Source organism: Ipomoea nil, unplaced genomic scaffold, assembly GCF_001879475.1.
Source record: "Ipomoea nil cultivar Tokyo-kokei standard unplaced genomic scaffold, Asagao_1.1 scaffold2926, whole genome shotgun sequence".
Classification (NCBI taxonomy): Eukaryota; Viridiplantae; Streptophyta; class Magnoliopsida; order Solanales; family Convolvulaceae; genus Ipomoea; species Ipomoea nil.
This window is the reverse complement of record NW_017619354.1, coordinates 1576987-1598155: the sequence shown is the minus strand read 5'-3', so window position 1 is coordinate 1598155 and position 21169 is coordinate 1576987. Positions and strand designations below refer to the sequence as shown.

General features: G+C 32.9%; 2 protein-coding genes and 1 non-coding gene across 5 annotated transcripts; 2 read left to right on the top strand and 1 right to left on the bottom strand.

Annotated features, from left to right (window-relative positions):
• The first annotated feature begins 758 nt into the window (after window positions 1-758).
• TRNAT-UGU lies at window positions 759-830 on the top strand. Its single transcript has one exon. It is a non-coding gene; the product is annotated as a tRNA-Thr (tRNA).
• A 1520-nt stretch (window positions 831-2350) lies between these two features.
• LOC109162094 (B3 domain-containing protein At5g60130-like) lies at window positions 2351-10889 on the bottom strand. Of its 3 annotated transcripts, none has more exons than XM_019310779.1 (6): window positions 10544-10889; window positions 9774-10047; window positions 9354-9433; window positions 3153-3744; window positions 2901-3022; window positions 2351-2795 (listed from the first exon to the last, which is right to left on the bottom strand). In XM_019310779.1, the coding sequence occupies exons 2-6, from the start codon at window positions 9793-9795 to the stop codon at window positions 2505-2507; spliced, it is 1107 nt and encodes a 368-aa protein (XP_019166324.1). In that variant the 5' UTR covers window positions 9796-10047; window positions 10544-10889; the 3' UTR covers window positions 2351-2504. The 3 variants fall into 3 exon arrangements, with proteins under 3 accessions (XP_019166324.1, XP_019166326.1, XP_019166325.1); XM_019310781.1 differs by having other exon boundaries at window positions 9885-10047; XM_019310780.1 differs by having other exon boundaries at window positions 10563-10889.
• A 7877-nt stretch (window positions 10890-18766) lies between these two features.
• Window positions 18767-19173, top strand: LOC109161773 (protein RADIALIS-like 2). The gene has a single exon (XM_019310275.1). It carries the CDS (start codon window positions 18790-18792, stop codon window positions 19054-19056), a length of 267 nt encoding a protein of 88 aa, XP_019165820.1. The 5' UTR covers window positions 18767-18789; the 3' UTR covers window positions 19057-19173.
• The last annotated feature ends 1996 nt before the right edge of the window (window positions 19174-21169 follow it).

Here is a 21169-nt window from a genome sequence, read left to right as displayed (position 1 = left end):
TTTATTTTTTAAATATTAATAAATATAAATTATTTACTGATTTCTTTCTTGGAGATGTACTTTTTTAAGGTTTGGAAAATTTATCTCAAACGCATATCGTGTTTGAGTATTTTAATTCTTTTTTTTAAAAAAAAAATAAATTCAAACGCATTTGAAATATGCATTTGAGTTTTTGTTTTTGTTTTTTTTTTTTTTGTTTTGTTTTGTTTTTTTTTTTTTTTTTTTTAAATCATCACACATTTAGAAATCCATACATCAAACATACTTACCAAATATAATTGAGTTTTTAATTTTGTTTCATAAAAATCACAAAATACCTTTAGAAAATGCATTTGACGTATTTCTATAGATACATCAAATACATTTGGGAAATGCATTTGATGATTTTCACAGAAGGTGGTGAAAATAAATTAAATGCATTTATCAAATGTGTATATTATTTTTTCAATTAAAAAATTCAACAAAAGTAAAAGATTCATTTGAAAAATGCATTTAGTATCCGGTCAAAGACTCAAATACATTTTCAAAACATGTTTGTTTTTTATTAGGGTTGTCTAATTTTAAACCTTCTCAATTTTATCCACTGTTATAAAAAAAAAAAAAAAAAAAAAAAAAAAAATTGTTCATTTTGGTCAATTTGTCATAATTTTTTTAGTATATATTTGAGAAATATCTACTATCTAAGATGACACCTAAACTTTCAATCGACACATTAGACCTACTAGAAGATGCAATTAAGAAGGACGATGAACAACTCAGCCCCTATAGCTCAGTGGTAGAGCGTCAGTCTTGTAAACTGAAGGTCTGTAGTTCGATCCTGCATGGGGGCAAACATTTGTTTTCATTTCGGACTTCTAATTTACGAAGCCACTTTTAGCAAAATGAGTGTATGCATATATACACTATTTTTTTATTTTAAAGTGAGAATACTTTACGAAAATTATAATTTACGAAGCCACTTTTAGCATATATACACTTTAAAAAAAATAGTGAGAATACTTTACGAAAAGCTAAATGAGTGTGTATGCATATATACACTTTTTTTTAGTGAGAATACGAAAAAAAATTAAAAATTGTATTAACAATCTTAAAAATAATTAAGAATATTTTTTTGTAATGGATAACACTTGAAAGAGCCGATCGATGTTAAGTAATCTATCTATATATTAATATCTTTATTTATTTTAAAAGGACAATCTAAACTAGTTAAGTATGATATAAAATTTCCCCTTCAAATGAATGGTGTTCCTTTTTTTAAAAAATTAATTGCAAGTATTTCAATCATTTGTCGAGATTTAGAAAGATGAATCATGAAACAACTATACACACATAGTAATGCTACAATCTTGACTAAACATATCTAGATTTATTTACATAAAATCAACTAAAAAGTCCGAAAAAAAAAAAAGAACAAAGTTTAAAAAAGAAAAGAATACAAACTATGATTTTTGTATACAAACCAAAGTGAGCAGGTCTCGTGCAAAATATCCTGTAGAAGTTATACTTCTCTTTTGTATGATTTCCAACAATGGTCAATGGATAAGAACTTCTTTGCTTCAACCTTTATTTGTGAGTAAGAAAATTTTGTGGATGGAACTACAAAACAATACTCAACACTACTTAATATAAACCGGTTGTTGATTGTAATATGATTCATATTATCAAATTCATGTGTAATCTTGTGATTCGTTTATGTTAACTCACAATGGCAAATGTAGAGAGTAACTATCATTAAAAAGCCAATTGTTGATCTACTAATTTCTTGAATCATCCTTTTCTAGTTGGGCAGCTTCTGGAGAGTTGGCAGAATAATAGTACAAGTTCTCCAGGCATGAGTGTGGATGAGCAGCCATTATTAAACTATGGAATTATTCCCCAAGATTGCTATTATATAAATGTAGATGCTGCAATTTTCTCTGACAGAAATGAAGGTGCGGTGGCAGCCGTGGTTCACGATGGACAGGGGACGTTTGTTGCTGCCATGAATCAAGTGGTCCGTTGCCTTCAAGATTCACATCTTGCTGAGGCTATGGCCATAAAGGAGGCGTTATCTTGGACAATGGAGTGTGGTTGGAAAAAGTTGGTGATTCTTTCGGATTGCCAGTTAGTGTGCTCATCCTTGAGATCTTCTGCTTCTGATAATTCTTATGCTGGTTGTTTGTCTCAGGCTTAAACGACAGTGATTATGTGTCGTTTCGTTTTATCCATAGATCAACAAATAAGCTTGCACATGTGTTAGTAAGAGAAGCTTCTTCTCAGTCTGGTTCTCGTAGTTGGTTTTCAGTCTATCCTTTATGTATTCAACAGTTGATTTCTATAATTAATACACCTTAGTTTTACCTTTCAAACAAAATGAGATATGCTGTCCATATCACCAAAACAAAACATGTCAAGTTATGTATGTAACAACAGCAAGCAAGCAAGCATGCATCTAAGTCTAAGCCCCCCAGTCCAGGCCAAATTGAAAGTCAATCGGTTATAACCAAACTAGCTGCCCTATCTATCTACATATCTTCATCATTCCTTACTAGGGTGGCATCCTCTTTAACAACCGTGATCTGCAACACCATATTATCTTGATTCCCCAATTGAGGAGGCAGGAACTCACAAATGCACTGGTCTTCTTCCCCAATCAGGTTCCTTCTGCATAGGGGTCGCCATCCTCCAGACAGCCATGTTCGCCCATCCGCCCAAACCTTTACAATTGATGTCCATTCTCTGCCTTTAATGTCACGCAGAGTCACAGTTGGAGGTAATTTAAGATTGTAATCTCTCACCACTTCCTTTGGCACATACTGCACATCCCATTCAAAATCGCGTAATTGATCAAGAAACAAGCTAGCTAGACGCACATAATCTCAACAATATATATATAATAGATCGATATCTAGAATAATTACCAGATCACCACGCCTTTTTGTTCTAATTCTCGTCACGAAATAAGCATTATCAGGTTGAATATAACGTCCTGATAGAAAAAGATCAGCTCCATAATGCTCAGGAATACCTCTTTTGGATCCACCTAATTAAAAAAAAATAATAATAATAATAACTCACTCATATAAAAGTGTGTCACATCACATCACATCACATCACATATAAGACAGAAAATGAAATTTTTTAAAAATTAACTCACAACAATTGAAACTTACTTGACCCGATTTTTTTTTCCTGGGGAAGTGTATGACCATCATCATCATCATCATCATCATCCTCTTCTGTTGCATCCATATCCTGGGAAACTATTGCCCTATGATGACCATCGTCATTCTCCTCCTCTCTTGCATTTGCATCCATAACCGCATCCTTTTCTTTCTTAACATTTTTCTTGACACTAATACCGATATCTATATCCATATCCATATCCACTTCTTTCTTAATATTTTTCTTGACACGACTATAGATATCTGCCTTCAAAACAAATACATCTCGACTCTCACCACCACTGCCCTTCCTAATACACTCTACGACTTGAGCATGTTCACCTTCCACCCCTATCTTTTCACAGCCGAATGAATCAATTACAATGAAGTCAAACACATCACAATCTTCTTTATAGATAAACAACAGTTGGTCTCCATCGGTAACACAGTTATCTTTCACCACTTTTTCCCATCCATTCTCAAAAAACATAGCACCTCCAATTTTTGATATCTCGATCATCCAAACTTTCATTACTTGATTCCTCAGTAAAACCTTCATTTTTGAATCTCTTCTCACTGATTCCATGAATGATGGAATTTCCTATGAAGCGAAACAACATAAACAGGTTAAATCTTGATGAATGAAACAAACTTAAATTATTTTCAATATTAATTAGAAAACTAGCTAAGGTTTAGTTTGGCAACAATATAATTAAACACCAATTCAATAAAAATGCTACATTCTCCATCCACAATTTTAGTAGTATAGAAACAAACAAACATGCAAATTGGAATATAATGTTGGTTTAATTTGTGTATAGGTTAAACGTTTTTTTGGAGAGAAAAGATTGTATATTGCTTAATTAAGATCCAAATACAAGGAATCAGAAATAAAAGTCAGAGGAAATGAAATCCATTCCCTACAAACAGGCTAAGAAATCGACTCCCTAGCTATCAAATGGGCAGTACAATTCGCTGTTCGCTTAACAAAAGACACAGCATTGTGTATAGGTTAAACTTAACCTTCTCTTTTGTATGCTACACATTTCCTACAATATACTGGATCATATCTTCTACTCCAACTTTTTCTTCCTAACCAAACATTTATAGAGGGTATCAAACAACCTTAGTTCAAACAATCGAAGATACTAGTCATAATAGATAACCCCTTGGCCCTTCATAACAATACTCTGATATGATTCAATAGGAAGCAAACTCATGAACAAACAATTCCTTAATTTGAACACACATAAAAAGGCTACAATCATGATTAAACATCTTCAAATTCATTTGCATACAATCAACACATAAGTAAATGTAAAAAAACATAAAAACCGAGTTGTGTATACAAACCAATTTTTGTGAACAAGTCTCAGGGCAAAAATCTTGTAAAAGTTAACACTTCTCTTGTGCCATTTCCAACAATATAATGGATCATAGCTTCTTCGTTTCATCCACTAATTCATCTGATGTATTATAGCATTTTAATTTGTTTTAAAATCACAATGTGAACTACAATAAGCAAATCATGGTCTATGAAGTGATGGACATGGCTCAAATCTGATTACAAACCATAGTAAAGAACACTTGTTTCCCACTGTAATATGATTCAGCATGAAGAAAATTCATATGATCCCCATCTTATCAAAAGTGGCCACAAAATGATAAACATTGAACAAGTAATTGAATGAGAATACTCTATGAAAAAAATTATAAATTGTATCAACAATTTTAGAAATTGAAGAATACTTTTCTTAAAGGACAATCCTTAATGACTCAAATCTTACAAAATCTTACAAAATAGGAATGAAAAATGTGCACAAATAGTGTGATCTAAATAATAAAAAATGTGCACAAATCAATAATCAAAGAGTAGATCAATAATCCCTCGATATGCTATATCTTAATTTCTCTTTAAAAAAGTACAATCTAAACTATGTATGATATAAAAATTTCCTATCAAAAGGAATGGTGTTCAAATATTTTTCAACCACTAATCGATAATCAAATTAGACTAGATCAATGCTATGTAATCTCTCTATAAGCTATAACACCTTAATTTATCTTAAAAGTACAACCTAAACAACGTATGATATAAAAATTTCCGATCAAAGGAATGGCGTTCAATTTTTTTAAAGCGAATTATAAATAATTAGATCATTTTCTAGATTTAGAAAGATGGATTTATGAAAAGCCTATACACACAGAACAATGCTACAATCTTGATTAAACATTTCTAGATTTATTTACATAAAATCAACACAAAAGAACACATAGAAACAAAATCTAAAAATAAAAGAAAAACTTGAATTTCAATATACAAACCAATTTATGTGAGCAAGTCTCCGTGCGAAACATCCGGTAGAAGTTCAAACTTCCCTTTTGTGCCATTTCAAAAAATGGACAAGAACTTCTTCCCTTCAACCTTGGTTTGAAAGTAAGAAAATTGGGGGTGGAAATACCAAACAGTATCAAACCCTAAATATTATATCCTATCGCTGACAGTAACCCGACCCAACCAAACCCTAAATATTATATCCTATCACTGATGGTAATCCGACTCAACCAAACCCTAAATATTATATCCTATCGCTGATGGTAAACCGAATTGTATTAATAATTCATGTAATCTTGTGACCCGTTTAGGTTTAAAATAAAAAATAAAAAAATTACCAACTAATTGACAACTCACTACGGTATTAAACAACCTCAACATTTGAATATACTTCATAACGGAGATCCCCTCGAATATGACTCAGCATAAACAGACAAATGCACAGATAGTATGATCTCAATAAATTTTGTATGAAGTAATAAATAACCAACAACCCGTTGCTGACTTTGATATGACTCAGCACGAAGCAAAAACATGCACATATAGTATGATCTCAATAAATTTGGTATGAAATAATCGATAACCAACAACTCCTTGATGACTTTGATATGACTCAGCACAAAGTAAACACATGCACATATAGTATGATCTTAAGAACTTTTCTATGAATCAATATTTTATATAATCTCTTCGGTTTACTATACTATCTTAATTTATGAGTTAATACTAGTTGGGGTCCCTCGACTATTAGCATTTACTTAATTAGATCCTTTGTTTCAAATTTTACTAAATTAAATCCCTTGAGTAATTAAATGTTACTTAAATTTAGAGTTAATACCAATTGGGGTCCCTCGGGCATTTACTTAATTAGGAGCTCTATATAAAATTTTACTAAATTAAATCCCTTTGAGTAATCAAAGGTTACTTGAATAGGTCCTCTGTTACCATTTCCATTTGTGAACCATCCAGGGCCGTTCCATTAAATATAGGGGCCCTGTTTAATTATTTAATTTGGACCTTCATTGTTTTTATTACGAGATGCAATCTAAATATAATATAGTAAATAGACAAAGATAATAATAGATAGATAAAAACATAGGGAAAAAGATTTTTTTTAATACTTAAATTTCGCTATAATGACAGAGATTTCTATTTATAAATGTAAGGAACATAATCCCCAAAAACCTAAATTGCAAAATAGATGTTTAGAAGATCTAGAAAATCTCTATGTAATTGAGTTCAAATTCATTTGAACTCCAAGTTTTTGTATTCTATAACAAAAATAAAAATGTAATTAAATTTTTTTTGTCCAAATATAAGGCATAAAATTTTAACAAAGAAATAATACAATTCAAAAGTTAATTTAATCGTGCCGTTTTTCGTTCATATTTAAATACAAAATTATTCACCAAAATTTCAATGTTAATTCATTTTAAAGTTTTATTTTCAATTACAATTAAGACCAATCTATGAATTCAAAAATTATCAAGTATTAAAAAAATAGATCATATCTATAATATTTTTTTTAAAAAAAATTGGGCCCCCGAAAATTGGGGGCCCTGTGCGGTCGCGCCGGGCCGGCATGGCCAGGACCGGCCCTGGAACCATCAAACCAAGGGGTAAACTTGTTTTTTCTTCCTCCCGTTTTGACAGATCAAATAGGGACACTAATTTGAGTATGGATTTCACCTTTATTATTTGATTATCATGAAAGAGAATGACAACGAGAGAAAGGAGGTTGTGAGTATAGAGAATGACAAGAGCAAATATTATCATGACGGTAGGCCCCACCATCCAACTCAGCTGAAATGCCAACAACAACACCCTTGACCCTATCACCACGGTTATGATATGCGATGTTGCCATCCAGAAGTCGCCTCTTCTCTTCAAACAGTTGTTGTCTTCAAAGCACATGGAGTCCTAGAGTCAATAAAGGGGCAAGTGCCCCCTTTGAACTCGTTCATTTCAATGGCTGGGTTCCGTGTCCAATTGTGTCTAGAATTGGATACAAGTATTTTGTTACAATTGTGGATTATTATTCTCGTATAACTTGGTTATATTTCATGAAAAATCACTCAGAATTATTCTCACTTTTGTGCTTTTTGTGATGAGATTAAAACTCAGTTCAATGTTTATGTTCAAATATTAAGAACTAATAATAATGCTAGAGAGTATTTGTCAGCTCCTTTATCGTCATACATGATCCAACATGGTATACTTCACAAACCACCTGCATGAATACACCGTCACAAAATAGGGTGGCTAAGCATAAGAATTGACATTTGCTTAGAACTTCGAGAGCCCTATTGTTTCAGATGAATGTTCCTAAACAATTTTGGGTTGATGCAGTATTCACTACTTGTTTTTTGATCAATCATATGACATCCTCTGTTTCGCTTGGTAAGACCCCTTATCAAAGTCTCTTTCTGACTAAGTCCTTGTTTCCCATTGATCCAAAAATATTTGGGTGTACTTGCTTTGTTAGGGATGTTCGTCCTCATGTAACAAAATTAGATCCCAAATCGCTAAAATGGATTTTTCTTTTGGGTTATTCATGTGTCCAAAAAGGGTATAGATGTTATTCCCCTACACTAGGTAAGTATCATGTATCAATGGATGTTACCTTTCATGAGGTACCCTTCTCAGTTCTCACCATCTTCAAATCATGTTCGTTCAGGAGAGGAAGATGATATCTTGATTTATATCATTACTTCCTTTGTTCTGACCCCTCCTGTTCTTCACGTTTATTCTCAGAAACCAAGACTACCTAAGTCAGCCCCCATTATGCCTACGGGATCCACCCCACCTGAGCCTAGCCCGTGTCCTGAACTCCCACCTGTTGCATGTCCTAAACCAATTTCTTCGTGGTCTGATCAACTCTCCAATTATGATCTTCCAATTGCTCTTTGCAAAGATAAACACTAGTGTGCTTATCATGTCTCTTCCTTTGTCTCTTATGATAATCTGTCACCGCCCTCTTGTTCTTTTATTGCATTTATTGACTCTATCTCTCTCCCTAAAACGATTAAAGAAGCCATGTCCCATCTTGGATGGTACAATGCTATGATTGAGGAAATGAATGATTGAGACCAAAATGGTACTTGGAATTTGGTAGACTTAGCTACAGGGTAGAAACCAATTGGTTGCAAATGGGTGTTTGTCATCAAAGTGAACTCTGATGGATCTATCGCTTGGTTAAAGGCTTGCCTTGTAGCGAAGGGTTATGCTTAGACTTATGGGGTAGATTATTTTGACACTTTTTCCCCTGTTGCTAAGTTAATATATGTTTGATTACTTATTTCTATGGCAATTATCTATGATTGGCCCTTGCATCAACTCGACATCAAGAATGCCTTTCTACATGGAGATCTTCAAGAAGAAATATGCATGGAGCAAACTCCTGGATTTGTTGCTCAGGGGAGTATGGGAAGGTATGTTGACTTTGCAAATCTTTGTATGGTTTAAAACAAAGTCCTCAAGCTTGGTTTGGGAAATTTAGTCAAGAAATAAAGATGTTTGGAATGGTGAAATGAAAATCTGACCATTCTCTGTTTTATAAGCAGTCTAAAACAGGTATTGTCTTGCTAGTGGTCTATGTGGATGACATTGTCATCACAAGAAGTCAAAGTTATCTACTCAAAGTTGGAAACTATTCTGTGTATTTTTCAAATTGAAAATAAAGTGGAAAAAGTAGGTAGACGGCACATGCCCATAATTTCTACTCTTAGATATTTTTAAAACTCTTCATATGGGACCTACACCTTTTGAGAATGGAAATGTAGAATTGGAAAATGGAAAAAGTGAAAAAATAGAGTTGAAAAAGTGGAAAAAAGTTTCCAAACTATATAGGCCCTTGAGAGTTGTTCTGTTTGTACCTTTAAGGAGCCAAAAGTTGATCTCTTTCTTGAGTCATCCTTTTCCAGCATCAGAGCTTCTGCTCTTTTGCTTGTTTTACCTGGTTTTATAATATTGATAGGAAAGAGCAAATGTGTAGAAGGTGAGATATTTACAAGGTAAAAAAAAAAAAAAAATCATGTCTAACTGTCTAATGAAATTGACTGAAAATTGCTTAAGAACCATGATTCTTATAAATTGGACATATCAAAGGTCAAAATTGAATTGAAAATGGAACTAGATTTATTTTCCAGCCTAATTCTTGCATGCTTCCATTTACTGCTTAAACAGTATGATGAGTTTTTGTACTTTGATACAATAGGCCTTCATAACTAACATATAACACATCAGAACAAATTCTATAGAAATAAAAGTATAAAACTAAAAGATCCGATGCAAACCAGTTAGATGATTTCTGCACATTAATGTGGTTACAGTTATCAACGCAGTTGATGTTCCTGGAGAAACTATTTCAAACTCCTGAATCTTGGAAAGCTCGGGAAGATGTTTACATTGAAAACAACATGCCACAGCTCAGTCAGCTGCTCAGCTCAAATACATGGACATCTCCTTCCAACTTATATTCCCGGGCAAAATCAGGTCATACCCCTTGCACAGAAGGGCTGAACACTCACTTGCAGTGCAGAGGTACCTGAATTTCTGCCAAGATAGTATCTGAAACTCCAAAAAGATAACTATTGGCAAAGCAATCTGGGAAGTGTAGCACAAGCAAAAGCAGACACTAGCAGCACAAGAATCATTGTTTACAGAAGTAACATTATCAACTAAATTAGAAGGGTAAAGAAGTCAAGGACAAGGACTTGATCAAGTGATCATTTCAACATGCATACAAGTATCCTTCAAAGATAGAGCAGTATTACACAAATTCAGGCCAACTCCGGTGAAACCAAAGCTTATTCTATGCATTCATTAATCCTATTCACAAGCATACTTTCCAAAAAAAAAAAAAAAAAATTCTTTGGCATCATCTGTGACAATAAAAAAATAAATAAATAAATAGAACTTTTTTATGCTTCTTGTTACCAGAAATTCGAAATGGAAAAAAAAAAAAAATAATAGTCATCATAACTTTATACAGATGAGAAATCACTCTATATTTGTACTAGACTAGATATGCCGAAAGCACAAAATTTGTAATCATTTCATTTACCTCAAGAGAAGGTATTTACCGGTTTCTTTTCACCAATGGTGGAATTATCTATTTCCTAGTAGAAGATTGTAATCTTTATCCACTGCAGGCTGAAATCTGTGTCCTCTTCTCTCCTGACCGAAGATTTGTTTCACTGTAAAAGCCCCTTTTTTGCCCACCTCGAGGTAAGGGGGTGAGACTGTAGAAAGGACAGTCTCCCGAAACATAGGTGAAGTTGGAGAAGGTTTGCCGGTGGTAGTAAGCAAACCGAGAGAGTATGTGCCGACTTGCTAGCGTAAAAATCGAAGTTTCACGCAATTCCAACCCTAGAAAAATTGGGTCTTGTGATTTCACGATGAACACTTCGATCACTTCGTTTATATTTGTTTGTTAACGTAAATGAATATTAACAAACAAAATTTAGAGCTCGATTAATAAACGAATAGAGTTTGAATAATTGTAAGCTCGTTTGTTAAGTGATAACAAACTCGTTTGTGTTCATTTATTAATGTTCGTGAACAAGCTCGTTTGTGTTTATTTATTAATGTTCGTGAACAAGCTTGTTTATGTTTGTTTAATAATGTTCGTGAACAAGCTCATTTGTGGTCGTTTAATAATGTTCGCGAATATATTCACAAACATATATATTATATTATATTATATTATATTATTATTATATTATATTATTTATGTAGTTGTATTGTTTGTTTGATTATTCTTCGTGAACGTAGATTATTTATTATGAACGAATTGTTATCATGAACATGTGCATGTGTTTGTTTATTAAGTGTTCATGAACGTAAATAAATATGTTCGTGAACGTGCTTGTTAATGAACATGTTTGTTAATGTTAACGAACACGTTCACGCGAACGTTAACAAACACTAACGAACACTTAACAAACGAACACGAACAAGATTTTCAAAAACTTTAACAAACGAACACGAACACTCCAAATTTCTTAACAAACGAACACGAACAACTTCCGTTCGTTTATGTTCGGTTCGTTAGCAACCCTATTCTCAATACATTGTCTGAAAAGTTTTTTATTTTCCTGGCCTTTAAATACGGAGTAATTTTTATCACTCATAATCCTTTTTTTTTTGTTAATGCTAATTCTAGCACATTGTAGTATAACGGCTCACTTTCTCAACCTAATGAAACACAAAGAGTCAATGTCTCCCTGATGCTCGATTTCATGATCACCCACATATACCATCTGAACACAAGATGATTGGCCACTCATAATCCTTTAATTTGTCCCTTAATTAAATCAGTAAATAGAGATGTTAAATTTTAAGCTATTTTCTATATTAATTAGTTCAATACTTCCGTGATCGTTGTACGATAAATATCGGTAAATTTGTATGGTAAATTATGAAATGTAAAGAGAGAATGTAAGAACACAAATGTAGAATTCAAAAACTCAATCATCTTCATCCTTTTATTAAGCCTTCAATATGAATATATATACATTCATACAACTCTTTATATCCTTCAACTTAAATTATGAAATAAATATAAGGCAAATGAAATATTTTATGATAATGGTCATAATAATAATATTTATAACACTCCGTCCTTGGCTAGAAACCTTGCTAGAAAAATTTAGTGGGAAAAACCTAGATGAGGAAAAGAGTACAGGAATTGAAGTATGTTAACCCATTGTGTTGCACTAGTTGCCTCATTAAAAACATTAGCATGAGAAAATCGAGTGGGAAAAAACTTTGCTAAGGAGAGAATAATGCAATCATATGCTTTCAGAGCATAATCTTCAGTGTTTCAAGAGTCTTCTAGATAATCCATTCTAGTGTGGTTATGGGTTGTCGCTCCCCCCAAAGACAAAAATCTCCCAAACCTATGCATCCCAATTTTATGAACATATATATTACTCAAAAGTGGATATATGCATGAACTTAATGATCATATCTGTCAGATTGTTCACTAGGGCGAGCTTTCTCAACAAGAATTTTACCACTCTTATAGAGTTAAAGTAGTGGTAAATAACTTAGGTGTAATATGTTTTGTAAGGTTTCCCTTAACAAACCTACTACTTGCTTGTGCAACACAATATTTTATTTGTCCTTATATACAATGTTGCAAAAATCCTGCCTATGCACCGATTAATCGGCAACTAGGTGTTAGGCGCTGGCCGGCCGTCTAGCGTATCACCATAATTGATGGTCTATAGGTGGCTGACCAGCTGGGCGGCCGCCTAGGCCTCCTAGCTAGGCACTAACTAGGCCGCGACACTGAATAGGTCGCCTAGTCGGCAGATTAACTATTGTTCCATTTTTTTAATGAGTTATTTTGCTCAAAACGACATCGTTTTGAACTAAATAACCCTAAATTATTCAAACTCTAGATATTTTTTAAGTTAATATTTAATATTTTAGTATTAACTATTAAAGTATTAAATAGTTTATAATTATCAATTCTTAAAAAAATTAAACAAATGTAAACAATTTTTTTAAAAATAAAAAATACACGGATACCTAGGCGCCGATTAATCCCCGCCTAAAGGCGCCTTAGGCGCTTTCCGAGCGCTTGATGAGTGCCTAGCGATTTTTTCAACCATGCTTATATATGACACCGGGATAATTTATAGCCTAACCAATTTGAAACATAGCATTATAGGAAAAAAAAAAAAAAAAAAAACTAGTGTTAAAGTAGCCCACCATGAAAAGAATGATTAAGTAAGCAATTCACTGACGCGCTCTTCATCCTGAATGTCGACGCAAGCTTTATCATAAATACCATGGCAGGCATAATTCAATTATGGAACTCTTACTCCGATAATAGTGCTCCAATGACAATAAAGTAATGGACTTTTAGTCCCAAATATATGAACTTATGGAGCGTTATGCTGTGCAATCGTATGCACCATGTAAGGTGTACACAAAATTAGATTTATAATTTCTATACTATAGATTCATAATTTCTATACTGCAGATTCATAATATCTGTATTGTAGATTCATAATTTCTAAACTGTATAGTTATCAAATTATGAACATATAGTTCTGTGATTTGTGAATACAGAGTTCAACAATTGGGAATATGAACATATAGTTTTGTAATTGTGAATATAGAGTTCAATAATTATGAATTTATAGTATAGAAATTATGAATCTGTAATATAGAAATTATGAATCCAATTATGGGTGAACCATGCATGGTGCACACGATTGCACAACATAATTTGCCATGAACTTATAGTCTTACAACAGTGCTCAAATGGTAATGAATTGAAGTAATGTACTTCTAGTCCCAACATATCCTCATTATCCTCTCGGAATCTAAAATGGTTCCTTATCTACTTTTCAAGTCTTTTATTTCAAACTCTATCCTTTAGGCATGAGCTAATATCATCAAACTTTTTATGTATTTTAATAATATTTACATCATCAACATAGATGGATGAGATAATAAATAAATAACTCTATTAGCAATTTTCTAACAAACACATAATAGTACATATTATTTGTATATTCTTTCTTCGGAAGGAAAAACGTACACTTAGTCAATTCAATCATTTAATATGCATTCTTTCTTTGGGAGGAAAAACACTCAGTTAATTCTATCATTCAATATGCATTCATTATTCGGAAGGAAAAACACTCCGTCAATAATATTCAGTCATACAAAAGCTTTTGCAATTTAATGATACACATTGTGATTTTTACTTTCCTCATTTTAAAAGTGTTGAATCAATCGGTATTTATAAATAAATATTAGCATCTGATGACCCATAAGTCTGAGGTAATAATGCTCATTAACTGCATATCTAAATCTACAATTCATTGCCAATGATGTTAATTAGCGAAACGTAATGTCATATATTGTACATTTGACCAAAATTAATTCGAGATTTCTACGTAAACACTTGAACTACTAGTCCCACTTTGTATCACACCACCACATTATTCGTATTTATCTTTCGTACAAACATCCATTTGTAACCTACAAGGTTAACATCTAATGGTGTACGCATTATAAAAAGAATACAGTTTTTGCGAGTTGATCTAAGTTGTAGGCCCTCTATAAGCCGGTTCAGGTTTGGGCTAAATCCAGCCCAAACCCAATGAAGCCTAAGCTCGCTTTTTTCCAAGTTGATTTAGGGCTGGTTCCACCTTGATTAACTGGCCCGTACGTGGCCACCTCTAGACACATGAAAGTTAAAATATGGATCTTCACGTGTTTGACTACTCAGATAAAATAAATTTAAAAGAAAATATTCATTATGATTAACATAAAAATGCCAAATTGGGTTGAAAGTCATCCGGATTCGTTTTTTTCCCGTCTCTATCTTCTCTCTCGCCTCTCTTTAATCTAGTTTTCATGTTATTATTATTATCATTACCACCATACCACCACCACCACAGCAACAACACCTACCACCCCCACAACATTCACTTATTATTATTGTTATTATTATTATAATTATAAAATAATTATTATTATTATTATATAACATATATAATATGTTCATTTTCAAGAAAAAGGAACCAAACATAAAAAAAAATACAGTTTCTAACTTTTAACTAAACATGAAAAAGAATATATCATTTTTAGTCCCTTGATTATTATACTTGAAGCACATTTGGTCCTTGACTATTGCTTTTTAATTTCAAATTAGGTGTATGACTTTCGTATTAGTATCAGATTTGATTCTCCGATCTAATTTTTCGGTTATATATTGTCAAAATTTTAATCAAAAAATTAATGTATTATAATTAGAAGAGTATTTTGATCCTTTCAAATTATTTTATTTTTCTCCTTTTTTTTTTTTTTGAAAACTTATTTTTCTCTTTTTTTTTTTTTCTTCTTCTTCCCCGTTTCTCCCTCTCCCTTTCTTCTTCTTCTCACTTTCTTCCTCCATTGTTCTTCTTTTCCCTTTTCTTCTATTTCTCAAGTGAAACCTAATTATAATATATGAAAATATAATTTTTTGACATTCAGTCAAACACAAAAGAAAAAAAAAAGAAAATGAAAGAAAGTAAAGGCCCTGTTTAGTAAAATAGTTAGTCTATAGGCCAATTTTAACTTATTTGACTACTATTAGTTGTTTGACTTGATTTAAAAATTAATATAAGTATTCGATTAATTAGTTTTTGTACTCCAAAATGCTAAAATTCAAAAAGCTACTCAAAATAATTTTTTCAATTAGTTTTTTGAGAAAATAAATTATACCAAACATCTATCAGCTAACAGCTAATTTATCAAACACCTTTTTACAATCAACTAATGTTATCAACTAGTTATAGGCTATGTTTGGCAAACCTAGCTGAAAAGCTATAAGCTATAAGAGCTGAAAACTGAAGAGTTGTTAAACTAGCTGTTATGGTTGAAAGTGTTTGGTAAAATTAGTTTTTTGATAAGTTGATAAATGTAAGAAGACTAAAAAGGGCATCTTCATAAAATTTAAATTAGTTTTTTTTTTTTGAATATTACTGACTCTATTACAATGTAGTATCTGTTCATAGCTGCGCTACTTTCTCAACCTAATAAAACACAAAGAATCAAATTTAAATTAGTTTGTTTACATATTAAAATTTAACATTTTTATATGTAAAATTATTAGCATAATCATGATCTAGCATCCCATAATGCGAATGAAGATGAAGGGATTGTCGTGTGGTGAAAGTTACGGATAAAGGAGAAGAGAAAAGGGTTTTAATTGGGAATGGTAAATGATATCATTTCTTTAGAATAATAAAGGTAAAGATGGAAAAAAAAAAGGTTAAGAATCTACTAGCTTATTTTGAAATATTACTTAAGGTAGCGTTTCAAAATAAGCTCTTATTTTAAGCTATGAGTTTTTTTTTTTTTTTTTTTTTTTTTGTGATAGCAACACATTGTGGTCCGGGTCTTTCTCTGTCCGTTTAACGGTCCAGGTCCACCCGGTTCGCTTCGGGAGGCACAGAAGCTGGCCCAAAGGGAATCGTCACTTGTGGGAATCGAATCGAACCCGGCCGGTTATAGTTTATTTTGGAACATTACCAAACAGAGCTTATAGTTTATTAGTAGCTTAAAATAAGCTAAAAGCTCTGTCAAACATAATCATACTCTCTAATTAACTCAATCAGCTAACAGCTATCGAGGCCAAAATATTTTTTTAAAAATGAATCATTTTACCAAAAGCATTTTCTAAATTTTCAAAGTGACCCTAGATACAAATTTAGCTAATTTTACCTTTATTAGCTAGCTGTCCCCGAAATGACTTTTGATTCATATATCATACATGGGGTTATATGAATCAAAAGTCATTTCGGGGACAGCTAGCTAATAAAGGCATGAGTGAAGTGGGTGATGGAAGGAAGCAAATCTTACGGAAGATTTGAACTTAGCTTGTTTATGCAGATCAATGCGTGCATGACATGAGAATAATATAATGTGGCTTAGCTTCTAGTAACTGCCCTACACTTTAAAGTACATGCAAACTCTAGACTTCCAACTTTCAGAGTGGACGTGATATGATTGACACTCATATTACTGCCTGCCCTTACTATCAATGATTCAATAATTGAATGTATCTATGCATGTAGTTATCTGGTTATAATGAATCCCTAAGTGTACGTGACTATTTTAACATCACATTTTAAACAATTACCAACTTAATAACCCCCCACCCCCCAAAAAAATTAAAATAAAATTTATATATGTTAAGACATTAAATTAATTAATCAGACATAATTTCGAGAGCGAGATGCTTTTTGAAATCGATGTATGGTTTTAATCACTCTTTAATTGCCACTCTAATAATGGATATAATAAACCAACCATGCATGTGAACAAGCCATGATAGAGAAATTCACAACAGTATCTTGCCTTGATTGATTATTGGTGGCGGCTAAGTTAGTAGGTAAGGCTATCCTTATTCCTGCAAGTGTATCTCACTTTCAAAAGTATGTCTCACATCTACATAATCAAATTTAAAATTATTTTACTATTTTCTCTACATCTTTACAATACTTTTTCACTTTCAAAAACAGTTCCATATTCACATCACAATTATAAATTTATATATTTGTCAATAAATAAATACATATAATACCAACGAAATATTTTAAAAGCAGCTTTTGCTGGGAAATGGCAACAAAAGTTGCCATTTTGCATTAAAAATAGTGAGTTGAAAGCTTGCTAAATTAGTAAGCTTTCAACCCACCGTGATAATAAAAAAATAATTTATTTTTTTTTTATTGTCACCTCACTTAGTAAGTGATATGGATAAATTTGTTGGGTTGAGGTTAGCTTAATAATAGTGTGCAATCAAAATTTGAAAGTAGAGTGAAGTTCAATTAAAATATAATTAAACATGTTAATTAGTTTTTAACATATTTAAACTTTTTAATAGTATATATAGTACTTGAATCGATTTGATTTTGTCTTATAGAATATAATAAGACACATAGTTTGTGCTGCATTTTTTTATTCTCAAGATTTGGGGATGGCTAAGATAATTAATTTTTTTTTAAAATAAAAATTATGTAATGTATTCCACAAAATTAAGCTTGACATTAAATTCATATATAACTATATAAGATAATATTTTGTTGAGCAAATAGAGAGTAATAATGTCAATAAAGTGGGTCAAGATTGAAAATTAGTATATTGTATTGAATGAAAACCGGCATCCGTCCAAGCTAGCTAAGTAGTGATAAGGGATATTTATACAGGTTAATAGGTAACCATGAAAACATATACATCAAGTGTAGAAATTAATTAGTTTATTATCATTCTTGGAGTTAATTGTCCCTTTTGTCATTTAACAAGAAGTTGCCTACTTTTTGTGACCAAACCACGACCAGGAACTAAGGTATCATATTAGGTGGTGGTTTGGTCTTGAAGCACAATCTCAGCTCAAGTCTGGACTGACTTATTCACTGAAAAATAATTTGTTGAATTTTTTCTCAAATTTGAAAAAAAAAAAATAAAAAATAGACATGTTTATGTACTAAATGGTCGCCTTGGTGTCCGTCGACGATTTTTATTGCCGAATAACCGTCGAAATTTCAGTGACCTGGTATTATAGATCACAATAGGTAATTGGGCTTTGATGAACTAACAAGTAATTAATTAAAATAACTTTGCCGAATAACCGTCGAAGCCTTGGGTTTGTATACCTGATTACAACTTTAAAAAGTTTGACGACCTAATTTACTTTTCAGTAAAATTTGATCTGATGAGGTCTATTTAAGGTACGTAGTTTATATAGAAGAAGCATTGCCACAAGTTTTTCACATGCAAAATCTTTCGTGAACCACGATGGCCTCTAACAACGCAATGCCCTCTCGTCATGGTTGCGGGTCTTGGAGCGCCGAGCAGAACAAGGAGTTCGAGAAGGCCTTGGCAGTGTACGACAAGGACATCCCCGACCGCTGGTCCAACGTTGCCAAGGCTGTCGGAGGCGGCAAGACCGCCGAGGATGTGAAGATCCATTATCAACTCCTCGTCCGAGATGTTATCTACATCGAGAGAGGCCTCGTCCCCTTCCCCGCGGACCACCAGACGACGGCGTGGAAGCTAGCTTAATTAGCTCCATTACATGCCGATGAGTATGTTGAACGAACCACAAATAAATTAATTAGGTAATAAATTAGCTTTGTTATTTGTCAAGTTATTTCATGAGTACAAGTACCATTATTATTACTCCGTATTATTTTTATAGAATTTATTTAATATTACTAGTTAATGTTAGAGATAAATATTTTTTTGAGTACTAATGTCTCTGTTAGAATGTAGTATCTGTTCATAGTTACTTTCTCAACCTACTAAAATACAAAAAGTCAATAACATAACGGTCCTACTGGAGTTCAAACCCATGACCTTCAATTAAGGAAACTAGACCAAGGCCACAAGGTCATTGGCATAATTAATAATTATAAATATAATTTAACATAAATTCAATAAAAACTTAATTATGAGCTGAGAAATCTAACTTCAATTCGTAGTAGTAGAAGTAATATAAATTGAAATATTCTTGTCATAGTTGACTCATAACTTTAGATGGTGTATTTTACATTAACTGAGTATTGAGGTATTTTGTGTTAACTAAGAGTACTAATAGACTATATATATGTTATATCCCATTAATAGATGCCTAGTATTTTGTAAACCAAATGACGGTAATAATGCTACCGGAATATGTTATGCAAAGAATATATACTTATATTATAAAAAGCGTAACAAGTTGTAATCGTATTGCTAATTAAGTCTGAGTACCTTCTTGAGCGTCCCCTTGCTGTTACATTACGATTACAATAGTCACTAAGTATGACGGTTACAATAATGGGCATAACGGCCTCTTGATAAGTATAACAACTCCATTTAATAAGCGGCATGGTTCCTTAGTAATTAAACCTCAATAAATGTCATGACTCCTTACTAATTGTTTTTCACGCAAAAAAGTTCATTGGCTATGATCTATGCGTTAGTTCCTTAGTGGATGATTTGCTTCTTCCGTTGTGCGGGCTCTTGCTCTAACTCCTTATCTCCTTCCTCCTGAATATGATTGTACCTTCTCTTTTTCATACCAAAAGTGGATAGCTCGGGGCCCTCGCGCTTTCACCACACATTTTTTGGGTTGGCCCTATTATTGATGTTGTTATTGTTGCCTTGGACACGATTGGAAAAATAGCTTAAAATGACATGTTAAGTGGCTATTTTGTGGTACAATTATTAGTAGGGTCCACTTCTGATTTGGGTCGGTTTAAAGTGGATTCGGGTTCTTCATAGTGAGACGAAGAGATTGATATATTGTGCGCTTAAAACAGATAATGGGTGAATGAGATATTGATTCTCAAAGTAGACCCATTTGAGTTGAAAAAGTGAAGGGAAAAAGCTTGAGAGTAGCTTTTGTCCCACATTGGTTTGGGAAGTGGATTTGCACCACTATTTATACAAGAGCTCTTCTAAGACTTATTGAATTGTATAACATAGAGGCTCTCTCTCGTGTGTGCACAGCTTGCGGGAGGTAGCAAAGTTTTTAAGGAAAGAGTGTTTCGCTCAACTCGTACTAAACTTCTTCCTTCTTCCCTCAATATCCTTTCGTTATACAACAGGCACTTCACGAACTGAATAAACAACACATTTAAATGAGTTCCTTTATCTATGTCTTTAACACGTTGCACTCGCCCAACCTGTCGATGGAACCAGTAGTATTTGGTATGGTATACCTTAGGGGGAATTTTTATGCACTCCTCTAGGAATTGTATTATCCTCATCTATTCGTCTCGGTCCCAAGATTACACTAATCGAATGCGTGAGTGGGGTTAAATGGCGCAAGGGGGTTAAGTAAAGAGCTCTTAAAAATTGGTCTCTCCCTCTCGTCATTGATGGGGCCGATTCCAACACCTGGTTGGTTAGACTCAGATCATTTTTTAGACTTTCCTCCTCCATTAATGCTTTCCTCATCTCCTCTCTTCTTCTTATTGGCATATTCTTCCACTTATGGAAAACGGTTAGCCATTCTCATCAACTCATCGTAGGACCGAGGAGGGCTAGTGTTCAAGCACTTATAGAATTCTCTCGACCTCAATGCTTGGATGAAAATTAAAATGGTTGCCTTCTCGTTGAATACACATTGTTCACTTCTTTCTTCCATCCAGCCCTAAAATCACTTAGGCTCTCTCTCCTAGGGATGCCA